General features: G+C 39.8%; 1 protein-coding gene across 3 annotated transcripts in view; it reads left to right on the top strand.

Moving 5' to 3' along the window:
* Positions 1 to 11,042, top strand: part of epha3 (eph receptor A3) — a 103,393-nt gene extending 92,351 nt beyond the window's left edge. For 2 of the 3 annotated variants that reach the window (XM_022212069.2, XM_051958871.1), the window contains 2 exons: positions 2,575 to 2,730; positions 8,347 to 11,042. In XM_022212069.2, coding sequence (XP_022067761.2) covers positions 2,575 to 2,730; positions 8,347 to 8,452 — 262 coding nt within the window. In that variant the 3' untranslated portion in view covers positions 8,453 to 11,042. Of the gene's footprint in view, positions 1 to 2,574; positions 2,731 to 6,258; positions 6,375 to 8,346 lie in introns of all 3 variants that reach the window. The other variant, XM_051958872.1, reaches the window with a different exon arrangement.
* The last annotated feature ends 5,689 nt before the right edge of the window (positions 11,043 to 16,731 follow it).

Raw genomic sequence — 16,731 nt, 5'->3', positions numbered from 1 at the left:
CAAGGTATTCTTGTACAAATAACCAGACTTTTAATATACTGTTCTTCAAGATTAGAGTGCATACAAAAACTTTTTAGCGTACTTTAATATTTCTATAGTAAGATGATCGTGAAGAAAAAAAGAAGAAAAAAACTTTCTTTTGCTTTGCTCACAAAAATAGCAAAATATCTGCAATAGGAAGCTGCTTTCTACATTAACCAAACATGCTTTTTGCGAAGGAGACCGACTCATTTTTTCATATGAACTTGTTAAGTATTATTTTAAATATTGTTGTGCGTCATGGACCAACATTGCTATAATGCATTTGGTATGTCCCAAGACTGTCAAGAGGGTCCTAATGTGGTAAAAATTTTGTAATTGTACACACATTTCTTTGAAATCCATTGCCCCTTTGAATTATTTTTTGTTGTTTTGTTTTTCTTTTCAATTGCCCTATAGAACTACACCTTCCTTTGTTGTAGCTTCCCTATACCTGAGTAATACTTCCCGAAGCCACACACACAAAGATTCAGAGTGGCTCCAATCCTCCCTGCCAATCCAAGTCAGCCAGGCGGAGGTGGACTTCCTGGTATTCTAATGAATTTATTTACAATGCTATGAATAGTATTCCCCAAGTGAGAACTACCCTTTTTTCCTGTTCTGTCCTTTCCTGCCTTGTTCTATTCCCATGTGTGCATGTCTTGGCACAGCAGGTGCCTTTGTCTAATCTGCAAGACAAGTGCAGTGTGTCCTTATAAAAACATGTTTCCTTGCAACCCAGTTTTAAATGCCACTCACAAATGCAGCAATAAACACACAAAATGCCCTACTGTTTGATTATCATTGTGTCCCAGTTTGACCTAATTTGTTTTGACCTGGTTTACTGTTCTCTGCTTTAATGTGTTCAGATTTCACAACAGCTCAGGGAACCGTGTTAGTATAAACCAGCATACGTGGTGACATCCAACGATCGACACTGATTAAGACCACGTCTTTCTTTCTCTCATCTTCTGCTTTCCTTCCACGCTGCATCTCTAATATTTCTTTCTTGCTCTCTACCTTGTCCTTCCACAACCTCCCATTGGCAAACATCAATCAGAGCTAGTCAGAACAGTGCCTGCAGCCTTTCCTTCACCCTCTACTGTTGACTGAGCATTTTAAAACCAACACAGTGCATTTAATTTGATTTGATTCAATTGAAACCATCAGGTCTAATCAAATCTAATGTTGCATTCTGCTGCATGGTACATGTACTGCACGAAACGATAATTAAATTAGAAACTGATGCTGCTTTTGTTGGTCATCTTGTTCCTGCATATGTTAGATATACTGTGGAAATATTTTGTGTGACGGTTTGAGCCTCACGTACTCAGGTATTGTGCACATTGGCCTCATACAACATGCACATAACAGCAGTTTGTGTGTGGTTCTACAGAGATACACATCCAAAGTATTTACATTAGAATCATCAATTTATAAGATTATAAACTCCAATTAAGCAACCATACCGTTAATCACGAGTTATTTTTAAAACAGTTTATACATGCTATAAGATTAAATTTTCACTCCTATATTCTCTACCAATTTAGATTTCATTCCATTTCAATTTCACCACGTCTCAAAACAGTGTAATCTCCTACCAACAGACCCTGTTCAAGTCTGTACATATATACCTAATTGTATGGATGTAAATAACATTTATTGTGAATGTGTTAATTGTAGTTACACTAATATATAGTCATAACTGTATCAAGCAGAAAGTATAAAGTCAGTGAAGGTATCAGTAAAGAGTTGAACATATTTCTCATTAGCGTCGAGTCTAATCAGTGCACAAATGACAACAAATAGATGATGAAAAATTAGTTCATGCAAATTAGAATGAAGCCCTGGCTGCTGAGCATTTAATAGCAATAGTCGATAACAGCAGCAATCAGCAATTAACAGTGTTAGTTGTGTAATCTGAAAAACATTAATAAAGGCTGATGGCCGGATGGTGTGACAATGCAGAGTTGCCCTTCTGTGTTGCCTTCTGATAATGCTAAGCCTGCTAGCCATTTTGCACTGCTGCACTCACACGACATGCTCTTTATTTTGACACGCGCACCAAGGAATGTCAATTGGAAATAATCATGCAACACTGCTGCAAACATTACTGATCCTTACAGTACACTTCTGCTCACATAGCATGTCAGGAGCCCTGCCTCCACAGTGTCCACCTGTAGGCTGAGTCCCCTTGGGGGAAGTATATTTTAATCACTCCATATTCTCTTCTGTGCTGGCGTGCTGCATGCTTGAGGGGACAAGATCAGAGTCTGAACGCCAATTCTCAACCGTGCACATTTTCTGTCTTCATGGAGTTGTGGCCATACTTCCCTTCCATAGGTGGTGACTGACCACAGGGCAGACAGCAGCGACGATAGCAATTAGAATAGATTTTCTGCTGATGGTGCTGCTTATTCGTCTGAGTTTCTGAAACTATGATATGAACTCTCATGTTGTTTATTACATGCAAATATTACATGTCATTTGTCACCATTTACCATAGAGTTGTTTCTCCTTTGGCCTCCTCTCATGTATATTATTCCTTCCTCTCAGACCGGCCAACTTGTTGTTGGACAGGAGCAGTTCAGAAGTTCCCTCGATGGGGACGGTGGGCGACTGGATGGACGGAATGAGGACCTTACCTTGCAAGGAGGCCTTCTCCGGGGTCAGCTACAGCTCCTGTGACACCCTGGCCAAGACTTCCACAGAGTAAGACAACAACACACACAGACACACACATTAGGCTTCTCTGCCTATTCATGCCAGTAGCATTTACAGGGCCCCAGTACCAGAGGCAAAGCCCAGGAATTTGAAGAGGCTCTCGGTGAAGAACAGACACACACATACTCTTGTTCTCAGTAAGTAAAGAAAGCTATAGAGCCATTACTAAAGGTGTCCAGATGAGACTCATGGTAACTCATAATGACAGGTCTTTAGCCACGCTTTCAATGTTGCAAGTATGACCGTAGGGGTACGGTGAGAACATTAAAAGAAAGAGAAGAGAGAGAGCGAAGGGTAGGAGAGAGTAGAAAAGTTAGAAGTTCCATGAGGGAAAGAGGATAAGAGAGAAGCTATTGAGGGAGAGAATGAGAGCGGAGATTTGACAAGATAAAAGAGCAGAGAGAGGGGCTTTTGAAAGAGAAAATGAAGGCCTAGCTGTCAAGTAGGAGTGCAGATATATGGCACTTTATGCTGTGATGCATTAAAATGCAATGACTGAGCAAAGATTGCCAGAAAATTATAAGAATCTAGAAAGTCTAGAAAAACACAGTTGGACTGCACATACCGCAGGACTCACACTATGCTGTTTTTAAACCGAGTACGTCAAACACCACTGACCACATGATGACTTCTGGTCAGATGTGAGGCAACTTAAGAATGTCTTCTAAAATATATGTGCATAAACAACATATCTGCAAAAACCAAAACAGGAAATGTATTCATTGACAAGGAATTGTGTTAAATACCCCAAATACTATATATATGCAAGGTGTCCTTTCTTGTCATTGTATTTGTGTTTTTCAAGACATTTCTGTTTCTTACAGCTTATGTATGATAAGTATTTTTATGATTCTGTTGGGGAAATTCTAATTTACCATATGTAATCATGACATGTGAAAATATATTACATGAGAACTGTACAGACAGAGATTGTAAATCTAACTCTACTGACTAAAGGTTCTGAAATATTGAATCACTTTCTGGCCAGAGTCCTGCACCAACAGATTGAGAGGAATTATAAATTCCATGCACAGTGATAACACACTGGGAAGTTACACTGATGAAAAAAATCTCCTGTAGACTCACAGTTCAGAGTGTGGCTCCTTGGGAAAATTAGGGGAATCCCATTTTACCACTTCTTTATCTTGTTCCTGTTTCCTTTTTTTCAGAAATGTTCTCGCTGTCGCTCCCGGGTACTTCTCTCCAATCTTTTTTTTTCCTTGCTCTGTTGCCCTGCTGGTGGTTTAATTGATGTGGAATGTGACAGTGTAAATAATTGGACATTTCTAATCATTGTGATCAAAGCAGCCATTCACTGTGGTGATGGCAGCAGTGGGGGCAATTGGGGAGTGGTGGTCAGTGGTACAGGCAGCTGTAGGGCAATAACTTAACAGTGCTGGGTTTAACATGTTCGGAAGAAGCACTTTGTAATTTACATCCACTTAAATAACAATATGCCAAATGTAGTGGAATTGACATCACTGTTTTTCCAGCAGTGGTCCTAAGAGGAGAAGAAGAGTTTACATTTTAACAAAAGGAAATTTGCCTTATTGGCAGCTTTGAATTGCAATGAGGACTTCATTTCTTTAAAATACTGTAAGTAATGTTTAATACCAAAGATGCCAGATGAACCACACCATTGTAACATTAAAACAATACTCTTTTCTCTCTTAAGGTTACGACACAAAATCTATGTTTTCTCTTCTCCACACATTTGTCATGCCATTTAATCAATGAATGTGTTTAATCAGTGAAACTTTCTCTTCAGTTAATATGTTACAAAATAAAATAGCCTCCACTGCATGGTGTAAATCTGCATTGGCTATTGACAAAATACATCACAGATGAACTACACTACAGCAACCTCGTGCAAAAATAATCATATACCTACAATACCTTTTCTCTGGCTAGATGCTAAATTGGATCACTGCAGTATTAATCCACTGAAGGCTCTGTCTAAAGCACCCCAGCTCAGCTACAAGGCTAGCAGCCTTGGCTCCGACTATGCATTGCTCAGTATAGATTGCTCTATTGATTTGTACAGTCTTAATCTAGTCCTTGATATTCAGCACAAGGCTTGGCAATGCTCTGACCTCCGAGGAACAGTTATCATACTTTGCTGCAGTGTGCTGACTCACCTGCTGGAGTAATTGATTAATCCTTTTTTGAGGATAGGATGGAGTGAGGGGCAAATACCGCATCATTTGGACTATCTGACTATAAACTGCATCTCAACTGAGCGCAGGCAGATTCATGTCAGGTATTTTATAGAGTAAGTGGATGAACTTGACCTAAATTGCTCGACAAATTCACGTATTTTCTTGCAGAATGAATTAAACTACACAAGAAAACCCGATATATCCAGAATCTCTTCACTGGCTTTGCACATCAGGGCAGGTCTGTCAACTCTTCCTAATTTAAAAAAAACATTGTTCCTGACATGGCCAGCTTTCTTTCAGCAACTCAGACATTTTTTAGGAGTTCAGTTTACCTAAATTGCAGAAAAAAATACCCAGCTGAGGTTTTGTTCTCGGATGACAGCAGTTGTTGAGTCAACAGTGCTGTGATATATTCCTGAAAGGAACTTTCAGCTGTTAATCTGTCTCGTGATGGAGTGTGTGTGTGTCACTGTATCTCATATGTTACCTGATATGTTGTACTTGTTTATTGTGTTCTGATTTTATCGCTGTCTGTTCTTGAAATGGTCCATGTGCTTTCGAGAAATTACATAAAACAAAGGGCGGTATGAAAACCAGCCACAGAGAAGAATCCGTAGCTTCTCAGTGGGAACCGCACAAATGTAATTTTAAAAGTGCATCATATTTGAGGGAATCTGGAAGTTCAAATCAACTAACGGTAGGAAGAGGAAAGGGGACTTAAACAGAAAAGCAAGATAGCATTAGCCGTGGTGAATCTGGCAGCCTGAGTCTGAGGGACAGCTGCAAGGGAAAGGAGCGAAGACCAGAGAGGAAATGTGACCAGCAGTGTAGAGATAAATAAAGAGATGTGGAGATGTTGCAGGTAAAAATGAGAGAGAGGGGCAGTCAGTCTCTCACAGAGGAAGGGGAGACAATAATAACAGGTTGGGAGATCAGGGTCATTTCTTTTTTCCGGGTTCAAAACATGTCAGGAGTATAGCACTACCACAAGACTTGAAAATCCATTCTTGATTAGCCACGGGCATACATAAAAATGCATTAATATTCATGTATATATTTAAATGTTGAATTATCTGCAATGTTTGGTTTGATCAATTATAGCTAAGATTTTTTTTTCTTTTTTTTTTTTTTTTTGTGGGGTAAATGATTCTCCACTAGGATTTTTTGCATATACACTTCAAAGAAAGGATCTGCTTTTCGAGACGATAACATGGATGTTCAATTGACATTCTACTGATGAATCCAAATGATTTCTTCTGATTTATTTCATCAGAATGTGCATTAAATACCATCAGGACATAACAATTATTGATGACATACTGTGTTAACATTGCTGGGCTTGGCTGTGTCTCAGTAGAGTGGTTCTGACGGAGGTCCACGTCACACCAGCTTCTTGCCCAGAATGGGAGCCGTCCATGGGGATCACCACTCTCTAACGCCCAGCTCCTCTCCACCTTCCTCAGGCTCTGGATGGTGGGTGGAGGACCGAGACCTAAGCCGTGCCTGACACCAGAAACCTACTTCTAGAAACACTGATCAGCTTCACTTGTCTGACTTTGAAAGGGATAGTTCATTTATGTTTCATTATAACTCCAGATATATGCTTCCATTGTACTGTAAGCTGTAATTAGAAACAAAAGTAAAATGCAACAGGCTTTCCAGGGAAGCAATGGTGCTTTAGTGCTCACAAATACTGTTACAACATCTGTTAATGTTGACTGATATGACCAGTATAGTAAGAGTTTACATGAGCAACACAAAATATGTGAGAAACAAATCAGGAATGGACCGATAATTGCTGCGTCATTCAAGTATTTCCTAAATAGCTCGTAATCCAGGATTTTATAGTGAATAATGACTGTTTACAGAAGAACCAGCTGAGATGTATTATATGATGTATTATATTAGCAATCAGCCTCTACGAGACAGGAACAAAAACAAAGTGTTTCAGAAAAAGGAAAAGAAGTGGTGCTGCATCAATGTGCAGTATGAGAAAAGTAATGTGATTTTTGAGCAATAAAACATGACTTTGATAGATGCAAAAAATAGTAAACTTATACATCTGTGCATTTGCATAATATGGGCTTTTTAAACTAAAAAAGAAAAGGTTGACTGAAGCTGTGTGGAAAGAGAAGAAACTGCAAACTCACTAGTTTTATAAAGTGTGTTGATTATTTACATAATTGTGAAATGTCTAGCAACATACCATATGTATAGATCATATACTCTCATGTACTACATTATAATTTACCTTCTCCAATCTAATCGTATAATAATAGATAAGTCATTTCACATTCAGAGCTTCATTAAAAACATAGTGTAGACAGTCAATTTGACATAGTTTGCATTAAAGATATAACCTGTCTATGACATGCTGGTACTGTTGTTTACCCTAACAAGAGACAGAACAAAATTCCTGTGGTTTTATTTATTGTGATCTTTAATAAAATATAAGTAAACTATTCATTTTACAATTGGCAGTGTGAAGAGAACTATCCTTTTGTACTGTCTCACAGAGTGAAGCGAAGTGTCTAATTTCAGTCGCTGTCAGTTTCTGGTTGGGACATAAACGATGCTACATATCTGCTGTTTTGGCTGCTTTGTCACCTACATGTTCTGCTTGCTTCTGAAAAATAAAAACTTAGCTGTGCGCATTAAAAAACAAATAGCACTAAAACAAATTGCTGAAAGTGTTTGTTGTAGCGATGCCACTATTCCGCCTGTACCTCCACTGCTTCTACTAATACTGTGCCTTATTTAGGAGGAAAGGATGATTCCTAACGTGCTGTGACTTCTTGTACGCTGCAATAATCAACACTGCTCTGTGTGTTTTGCTCTGAATAAATGTTTGAGCTGTTGGATATGTTGGTTTCATAAATGGTCCAATACTTGATTCAAACTGACTAACCACTTTGTGTATTTCAGGTTGACACACCTAACAATTGTACCCTGAATAAATTAAAACTGTCTTTTCTTGAATGCATGTACAGTATCTAGTCCTCTAAGAGCTTCTGAGAGTATTAACATTTTAACAGATACGTGTGGATCAATGTTACTGTATGTTTTGCACGTCTCCCAGTGCTGCTCCTCTTCACATACAGCTATCAAAGGAATCCAGTTCAATGTAATGCAGGAAACTACTGTAGGTCTTTCCTGGCACTGTGGCCCATGCACGCCATTGTTTCCTCCACTGACAGGGTCATAATAGCAGCTGTCAGTGGAGCCTTCTGGGAAATGCAGTCCTTTGTGAATGACAGCTGCACAGGAAGGGGGCAGCACTGGGAGCATGTCATTAAATGTCACATGGGTGTCACATTCACTAACACACACTTTCCATGTTTTTTCTCTTCCCCATCTCTCCCTCTGTCTAAATTGTTTCTCATTTTCTCAACCTCTCACCCCATTCCCTCCTCTCCTCTCTCCATCCCTCTCCTTCACAAACCAGGGATCTGAAAAAGGTTGGAGTGACTATTGTAGGGCCGCAGAAGAAGATAGTAAGCAGCCTGAAAGCCCTAGATTCCCACACCAAGAACGGTCCAGTACCTGTTTAAAAAAAACAACAAAAAAAAACAATGAACCCAACAAATGAAACCACCAGAGACCTGTCTGTTGGTCTGTGTTGACAGACTTCGGTTGCTAATCGCACTCTAACACGGCGGCTGCGTATCCAAACTGGAAACGGAAGAAAAAGTATGATATGATTCAAATGATGTCGTTCATTGTGTTGCTGCAAGACGTCCTGACAGAGAAATGGGAAAGAGTTCAGTGCAGACCTGCCCGCTAGTAAACTGGCTGACTCAACCTTCCGTCCCTCCATGCCCAAGTTGAGATGCCTTACAGACTTAAAGGGGGGTAGACAGCCGGGGAAAGACAAGGAGGTCAGAAGACGTGATCAGGATGCAAACTAGAACTGTACTTGGGATACAGGGCAGTGACTGGGATTAACATAAAGCTGGAGCTCTCCCTGATTGTTGCTCAGCCTCACCAAGCCTGACTAGCAGCCTGTGGAATGAGGCAGGTAAACGGCTGAGATGCCTTGCGTAGAGGAGCACGGTGGACAGCAGCGACTGACCCGGATGGAGACGCCTGCCGAACTGACGAAGTCTGAAGCGTGAGATTTTGTTGCAACTACCTACAATTACTGTCTCAGAGAGAGAGCCAAGCTGGTATGGACACACCTAGACGCTAACCGAGCCATTTTACTCTGTAGCTCTAACCTATAGCATTTGCATTCAGTAGACATGTCACATAAAAGCAATAATACTATAATCAGTCAAATAGTCTCATTGTATGGGAGCTGTGAGTCTGTCACATGTGTAACGCATTGAATGCTGTGCTTTGAGGGTACAGGGGCCATAACACACTTCACACACAGAATTTTCTTTACGGCGACAACCTTGCTCTATGTGCTTACGAACAGATATTGTACAGTTGTAGTGCTGTCCCCTCTGTTACCCAATGCCCTTTGTGTGAAATCTCAGGATGTAGGCTTTGTTCTGTTTTCTCTGACAAAAGGGAAACTGAGAAAATGGAGCACAGTTTGGAACTGAGAGTGCCGTTTAAGAAAGACGTGCAGAATAAAGGGAAAACGTGAGAGCGAAATTGATAAGGGCAACAAAAACTTCAAGTGAAGCAGTGTGCCAGTGTTACGGAGAACTTGGAGTTTGTACTTGAGTTTCTTCGTTATTGAAGACAAGTTAGCGTCATCAACCCCTCGCAACACCAGGTATCATTTTCTTACTGAAGAATGGGATTTTTTTTGCCTTTGTAAAATCAGTTCAGTAGGTTGAGATCAACATTGCTGATCTGAGGTTGCTGTAGTCCCTTTGCTTAGGTCTAAATCCATAAGTTATTAACAGAAGCCATGTCAGATCAGTCATTTTATACTTTGATTGGAATTTTGGTATAAAAACGAGTTTGTTCTAGTATAATACTAGTTTTTAGTCCATAAATCCTGGTGTATTTAATGCAAAAAGCAGAGTGCCTCCTGTAGTTGGGCTGGATCAATGGTCAGATCACCAAACAAAAACTCCAGTTTTGGTTTGATTTCCAGAACGTCTTGGTCTTTTTTTTTTTCCTTGATCTCGTTGGGGTATAGGGTTGATCAACAATTGCCCTAAAATAACTAGGTACAAAAATGCCCTGAGAGAGATGCAACAGTTTAATAGATGATTGCTTTCTGAGATAGTATCCTACATATTCCCAGGATGGGATTTCCCAAAGGCACCTTTGAAGATCCTTTTGCAATGAAGGACATACTTCAAGATGCTAGGCTCCTGCTTCGATGTCCCTCAGCCAATCCCTCCATGCAACAGATACCCAGTATTTTTGAACTGGCACTTGTTGGATGGGTAATATTTAACCACGAGGACGCTATCTTTAAGCATCTTCAAGCACTTAGTACACAGTTTTGGAGCACTTTGAATGGAAATGTTATTGCCTTGGCTATAGACAAAGCTTACGTCATGGACAAGTGGGTGGTTCTGGTGCTTTTGGGAAATCCAGCCCTGTTCAGTCTGTGAGTCCTGTCTTCTGTTACTTAGTCTACCTGTGGATGCTGCTGTTGCTGCTACGTGTTCTAATTAGTATGTACATAATGTAAACCATCTTGAAGATAGCAACTAGCACTACAGATCCCACTGTATGTACATGGCCATCCCTTTTTTTTGTACAGATATTTGTATGTATAAAAGACTGAATAAAAATTGTGCAACATTTTTAATTAAAAAAGAGACAAAAATCACATGTATTATATTATTTTGAATTATATTTGTCAGCTTTGTTTTTTTTTCTACAATAAAAAGGCAATTATGATTACATTATTTATTTGTTAACATTATACAGCGCATTGTTGACTTTTTTGTGGGGGAGCATAGAGTAAATTATGTGTCAGTGCTGTCTGTGTTTTGGTTTTTCGATTTACTTTATAAACCTGAGACATCTGAAAGAGCAATACTGTTATGAACCCTATATCCAGATCCCTAATTTTCTGTCTCAAGACTGATCCGTGTGTCTGTGTGAGAGTTTATGTGTGCAAATGTAGATGGCCTTGTCTACTAATGTAAAATGATTTGTAGTGGAAACATTTATATTTTTATAATAAATATTCGCAAAATATTTTCCAAAAAATGGATGATGATAGACCTGCTCCTGTGTTTTTTTTTTGTTTTATCGTGCTGATGTTGGAGGCCGGGAAATAATGTTGGCTTTTCTTTTAACTATGAACGGATTTCCTAATGTTAAATACGTCACAAGTAGAAGTTGGACATCTTAAAACATAAGATGTCACTTTTTTTTTTTTTTTTTTTCTTATTTTACATTCCATTGATGCTCTTACCCTCTTCAGAATAAAAACCAGCATGTCTAATGTACAGTTCGGAGAAGGGTCATTCATAGCCAACAAAAATAAGACCTTCACTCTCAACTTCCTCACTGTCAGAATCTGTAAATACATGAAGTGTAAAAATCTAAAGTTCAGCAAAGTAGAAAAAAAATCTGTTTTAATTTGAAAATTTTTTGTAAAGGAAGTTTGTAAGAGAATCTAAATATGAATCGCTTTGCTACATTAACACAGCATTGAAAATTTAAAAAGAATGGCATCGTTAACATATAATAAAAATTCAGATTTTCTGATATTGGTTTTTTTTGCCAATAACCGATGTGCCGATATTGTCTAACTCTCAATTTCCGATTCTAATAGCAACCGATACTGATACCGATATATTTGGGCTATTCAACTAATTTTAGGTAACATGACATATCTCCTGTCACGGAATTAACACATTATGCCTAATTTTATTGTGATGCCCCATTGGATGAATTCTCAAATGCAACAACGCTTTCCAAATGTAAACATTGTGTAAAATAAGATAAGTACTTCAGCTTAAGTTATGGAAAAAATGCCTCAAAATGTCTCAAACACCAATCCACACTCTCCCTCTCGTCCACTATGAGTAAATGCCAGTGAAATCCAGGCATTATTTTATCGTTTTTTATAATAGGCCAAAAAAAAAAACGATAAAAATATTGACCGTTGTTACATTTTTATGCCAATATTGGGCTGATAATATCGGTGGGACAATATTATCGGACATCCCTAATAAATATGTCATTTAAAATATTTAAAGAAAGTCATACCGATCCATATGAGAAATTAATGGGCTCTTGTGCCCACGCTCTATCTCTAAACCAAGTTTATTCTAATTATCAAATTTGACTTGGTAGACTTATTTATTTGTTGATTTATTTATTGTAATTCTGCAGACAGAGAACAAAGAGGACTGAAAATGTGTGCCCACCTCGACTCTTGCTTTTAGGGAGGAAAATTGTACATGTTTGCAGAATTAACAGAAGTTATTATATTTCTCTTTAGTTTAAGTAGTAGTGTGCTTGGATTCTTACAGCCATGTAGGCTACACATACTGTACCTTTAGTTTAGCCTGTCTTTGTAGAACTGGAACATTTCAGTCAACTGGATGTCATAACAGGCAGATTTCATAGAAAGGATCCTGGCTTCAATAAAAAGACACAGTTAAAGTCCAACTCTTAAACAATTTACTTTCCCATATAAATAAATATATTTTGCATACACACATGGAAAATTACATGTCAATTTTGTGAACTAATTATTTATTTTTAATATTGGCTGACCAGGGATTTTGAACTGTTCTTCCCTTTTTTCCTTTGATGTCTTCCCAGAGAGCTCAAGGATAAATGTGTGTATACTAAACCCAGTGTTTAGGTTCCCAATGTATCCTATTAAATTATTTAGTTAAAAAATTTCCCATAACCATGATCTTTTTTCTGTCCTTAGCATTACATGTGCATAATTGCACAGACTTCGTTGGATGTTTAAAAACATTGCCATTGTATAGAATCTTCAGTTTTTCTAGAATTGTCCAGTTCTATATATCTGTTTATCAGACTGTAACAAACTCATTCTGCACCACCTATTCCTCTACCTGTCTACACTGTACCTGCCTCTCTTTGTCCACAAACCTCTCACATCTGTCAGCCAGCTTCCAACCCAACCACCACTGCCTCTGTTTCTAATCCTTCCCACCCTGCTCCTTGTTTCCGCGGCCACATCTAATAAAGCATTTTGTTTCCGATCATCCATAGTTAAAGTTGATTTCTTGTATGACTTTAATATGGAAGATCTGCGTTTTCTCTTCTCTTCTTTTTTTTCCCCCGCTGACTGAGAGGAGATGAGATGTGTCAGAGAGGGGAAAGAGTGATGGTCGCTCTGCACAATCTTGAAAGGCTGACACTATCCAGATGTTCCCAAGCAGATGTGCACCGAGACAAAACAGGACATTGCCCTCCTAAAGTCAGGAAACAATGAACACAGTATGCTTGACAACGCCACCAATTTTGCCTTGTTTTTATCTATAAAACCTCTGTGGTACCGAAAGTGCAGGGGTGATGGGAAAAGCAGAGAGAGGGCGGAAGCGGGGGAGGTAGAGAGAGTGAAAGTTGAGGGATGGTGAAGCCATATGAAGCCTTAGAGAGGAGTACAGGAGGCAGGTGGACGTGTGATGCTTGTGGCAGTTCTGTCCGAGTAGATAAGAACTTTTGGAACAGTGGCACGCTATTATGCAGTAATGCAGGAGAAGATTAGACAGCACCATTCATCATCCTGCTTGGCAGCACGCCGTTGAAATGCGCGGCAGATACAGAAAGCATGGTTCCACTTGGAGAATAATGATAATGAGAAAACAAAGTCATAGTGTGTAAAATTTCTTTCCCATTTTGAACAGGGGAAACATCCATCCATTTATCCATCCATTATCAATACACCGCTTAATCCTCATTCGGGTCGTAGGGGAGGTGGAGCCTATTCTATTTGACTTAGGATGAAGGCAGTGGACACCCTGGGCAGATCGCCTGCCTGTCACAGAGCTACACAGAGAGACAGACAATCACATTCACGCCTACATACTATTTAGTCACCAATTAACCCCAGCACGTCTTTGGACTGTGGGAGGAAGCCGGAGTACCTGGGAAAAAACACCCACACATGCACAAGGAGAACATGCAAACTTTGCACAGGAAGATCCCTGGCCCAGGCCGGGATTCAAATTGGAGAGGCGATGACGCTCAGGGGAAACATGCAACCATCAAATCTACAGTTCTGCATTGGTCTTTTTTGTAGATTTTACACGAAACATCAATGTTTCTAAATGGACTCAGACATCACCGAACCATCCCTGACTGTGTTGCCAATTTGGTTTCCAATTGGAACTTTATTGAGGCGAATAATGCTCCCTCTTCATGGGCCAAACCATCTCCCCAAACCCTTGTCTCCATGCATCCGTACATCCTAAGGCAAGGAAAAATAGTTGAAAACACACAATCACATAATCTGCAAACAATTTCTGCTGATTTGAAGCCAGTGCGTTTAATTGGCTGTCAACCAGTTTTCAATCATGGCTGGGTGTCCATATTGTGCATTTCAGTTTTGTAAGTCGGGTCAGTTCATTTTGCTGTATGTATCCTGTGGAGTCTGTGTTGTCACTTATATACAGCTGCTGGAAATTAAGCTGCTTCTTGTGGAGAAAGTGCAGGACAGTGGCCAGCATCTCATCCTCCCTTTGAAGCCAATTCTGTGGCCTCACCCCTCTATCTCCCCTCTCTTCTCTTTTGGTTCCTGCTAAAACTGGCCTCCAGCTGTGTGCAGCTGCTTTACAGGGCCCAACGCCATGTTGCAAACTCCTACTGCTCCATACAGCTACCCCTACTGCGAAGATGACATCCTCATAAGCTCACTTCCTGGGTTCAAAGTTCGCAGATAAAGGACCGGGATGTCATGTGTTAATTATCGGCGTTGCACTCTGTGTTTATCCGTCTGCAGCAGCAGATTGTGGAAAGCTTTCCTCCTCTAGTGTTGTGCGGAATCTGCAAGACCACACACAAAGTGAGGCAGTGCTGACAAAAAGAAGATCTTCTATGTACACATGTACACTGCAGGGAGCACTAAGCTGTCACAGTACTGTTCCCACCACCACACACGTACCAGTGCACACATTCAAAGATAGATGGATGTTGGGTTTTGGCTTTGTAATGTCTGTGTTCTCTATGGAACCTAAACGCATCCAGACTCTTCAATCATTTTATTACCAAAGTAACATACAGTGTTATCATCACAGCACACACTCACACACAGGTCCCAGGACTGCAGCGCTCAGACTGCTTCTGTCACTTTAACAAATGGCGCCATCACAAAGGGAAGTGAAGTTATCATCGCAGCCTCCTCACCAGTGCTGGTACAGTGGAGAAACTGCTACAGAATATTTGTCTTTTTGAATGGAAAGTAGGCATAGGTGAGTATTTAGATGAACAAGATCACTGCCACAGAGGAGGAAGGAGGAAGAGGAAGTGTGATAAACTAGTGGTTGTGTTTGTTTCAACAGCAGTTTAAAATCTCCCTTTGGGTTATTTCTAGTCCACAGCTGATTAGCAAATTGTTTCACTTTGCCCCATTCCCTTTTTTGTTTTTCAGATCTAGCTGATTATTATTAACAATTTCAAATGTTAGGTCGATTTCCATCACTGTGATCCATCTGGGCATGTAGAAAAGCCTCACATAGGTACACCAGCTGCTTTGAGTCACAACAACACAAGCATGACCTTGCACTGAAACACCAAATGGCACTTAATGGTAATATTCTTGACTTATATTTGATTGCATTTTTTTTACTGCTCAACAGAATGACCTCTAGAAAACTTCAATTTTTTTTTTGTTGCACACACTAAAAAACTGCCCTGGATAACAGCCCAGCTCCCTATAGATGAAGATTAGAGTGAGTGTAATAATGAACCTGAAGAGGAGGTGTTATTACCCCTCTTAGCGTTAATGGCGGAAGCAAGGCAATAGAGAGGCTGGTCCAGGCTGCTGTTGACACTCTTGTCCATACCAGGGAGAATTGATTTTCCATGAAGGCTGAGTGATGTGGAGGGACTGCTGGCCCTCTGATGTCAGCACTCTGTCATCTCTCTCTTTCTCTCTCTCTACATCATCTCGGTCACTCTCCATTCTCCTTTCTCTCCCTCTCTCGTCTTTTTTTCCCTCTTTTCTTCCCCACTTTCTTTACAGTTCACCATCTTTTCCTCACTCGTCACCTCGCTGCACTCAGTCTTCCCTTTGCAGTTTCTCCTCTGCTGCTCCTTCTCTCTCTCATCATCTCGCCTCCCTCTTTCTTCCGCTTTATTGGCATCACATACAATTGGACGCAGTATCGGTTAAAATCGATTTCTAGACATTCGCGTGTTGTTAGTATTAATTAAAAAGATGTAATAACATTTCTCTCTCGCCTTTTCCTTCCCGATCTTTCGTTCTATAGCAGCAGACAGGATTATTACGTGATAAGATCGTGATGCTAAACAAGAGTCTGATTTCCACTGCTGTCACACTCTTTGCATCATTCACATAATTTCACACAGTTGAGTGTGATAGGCTTTATTTGGAACAACACGGCTTTTGTTTGGTTCTTATTCTGCTCTTACAGATTTATGCCTGTAAGGGTGACTGGATTTGGAAGCAAATTTATGATTTAGTAAGGGAATATACAGACCTTATCCTTGACTGTCTGGACTAAACAAATAAGCAGAAAGAGGAGGGAAGCGCAGTGCTACTCATATGCTGATTTAACAGAAAACACTTCCTGCAGTTTTGTTAGACTGAAATGACTCTCTCTGGGATATGGAAATGACTGTGTGAAATTTTTAATATTGATGGTGTTTTACATACAGTATGACAAAAACATGATATATGTTCAAAATATGTAGTGCACTTTTTGCTTTTATTTCTTAAGGATGTGTTCATGTTATG

This window comes from Acanthochromis polyacanthus, chromosome 14, assembly GCF_021347895.1.
Source record: "Acanthochromis polyacanthus isolate Apoly-LR-REF ecotype Palm Island chromosome 14, KAUST_Apoly_ChrSc, whole genome shotgun sequence".
Classification (NCBI taxonomy): domain Eukaryota; kingdom Metazoa; phylum Chordata; class Actinopteri; family Pomacentridae; genus Acanthochromis; species Acanthochromis polyacanthus.
This window is presented reverse-complemented; position numbering and strand designations above follow the sequence as displayed.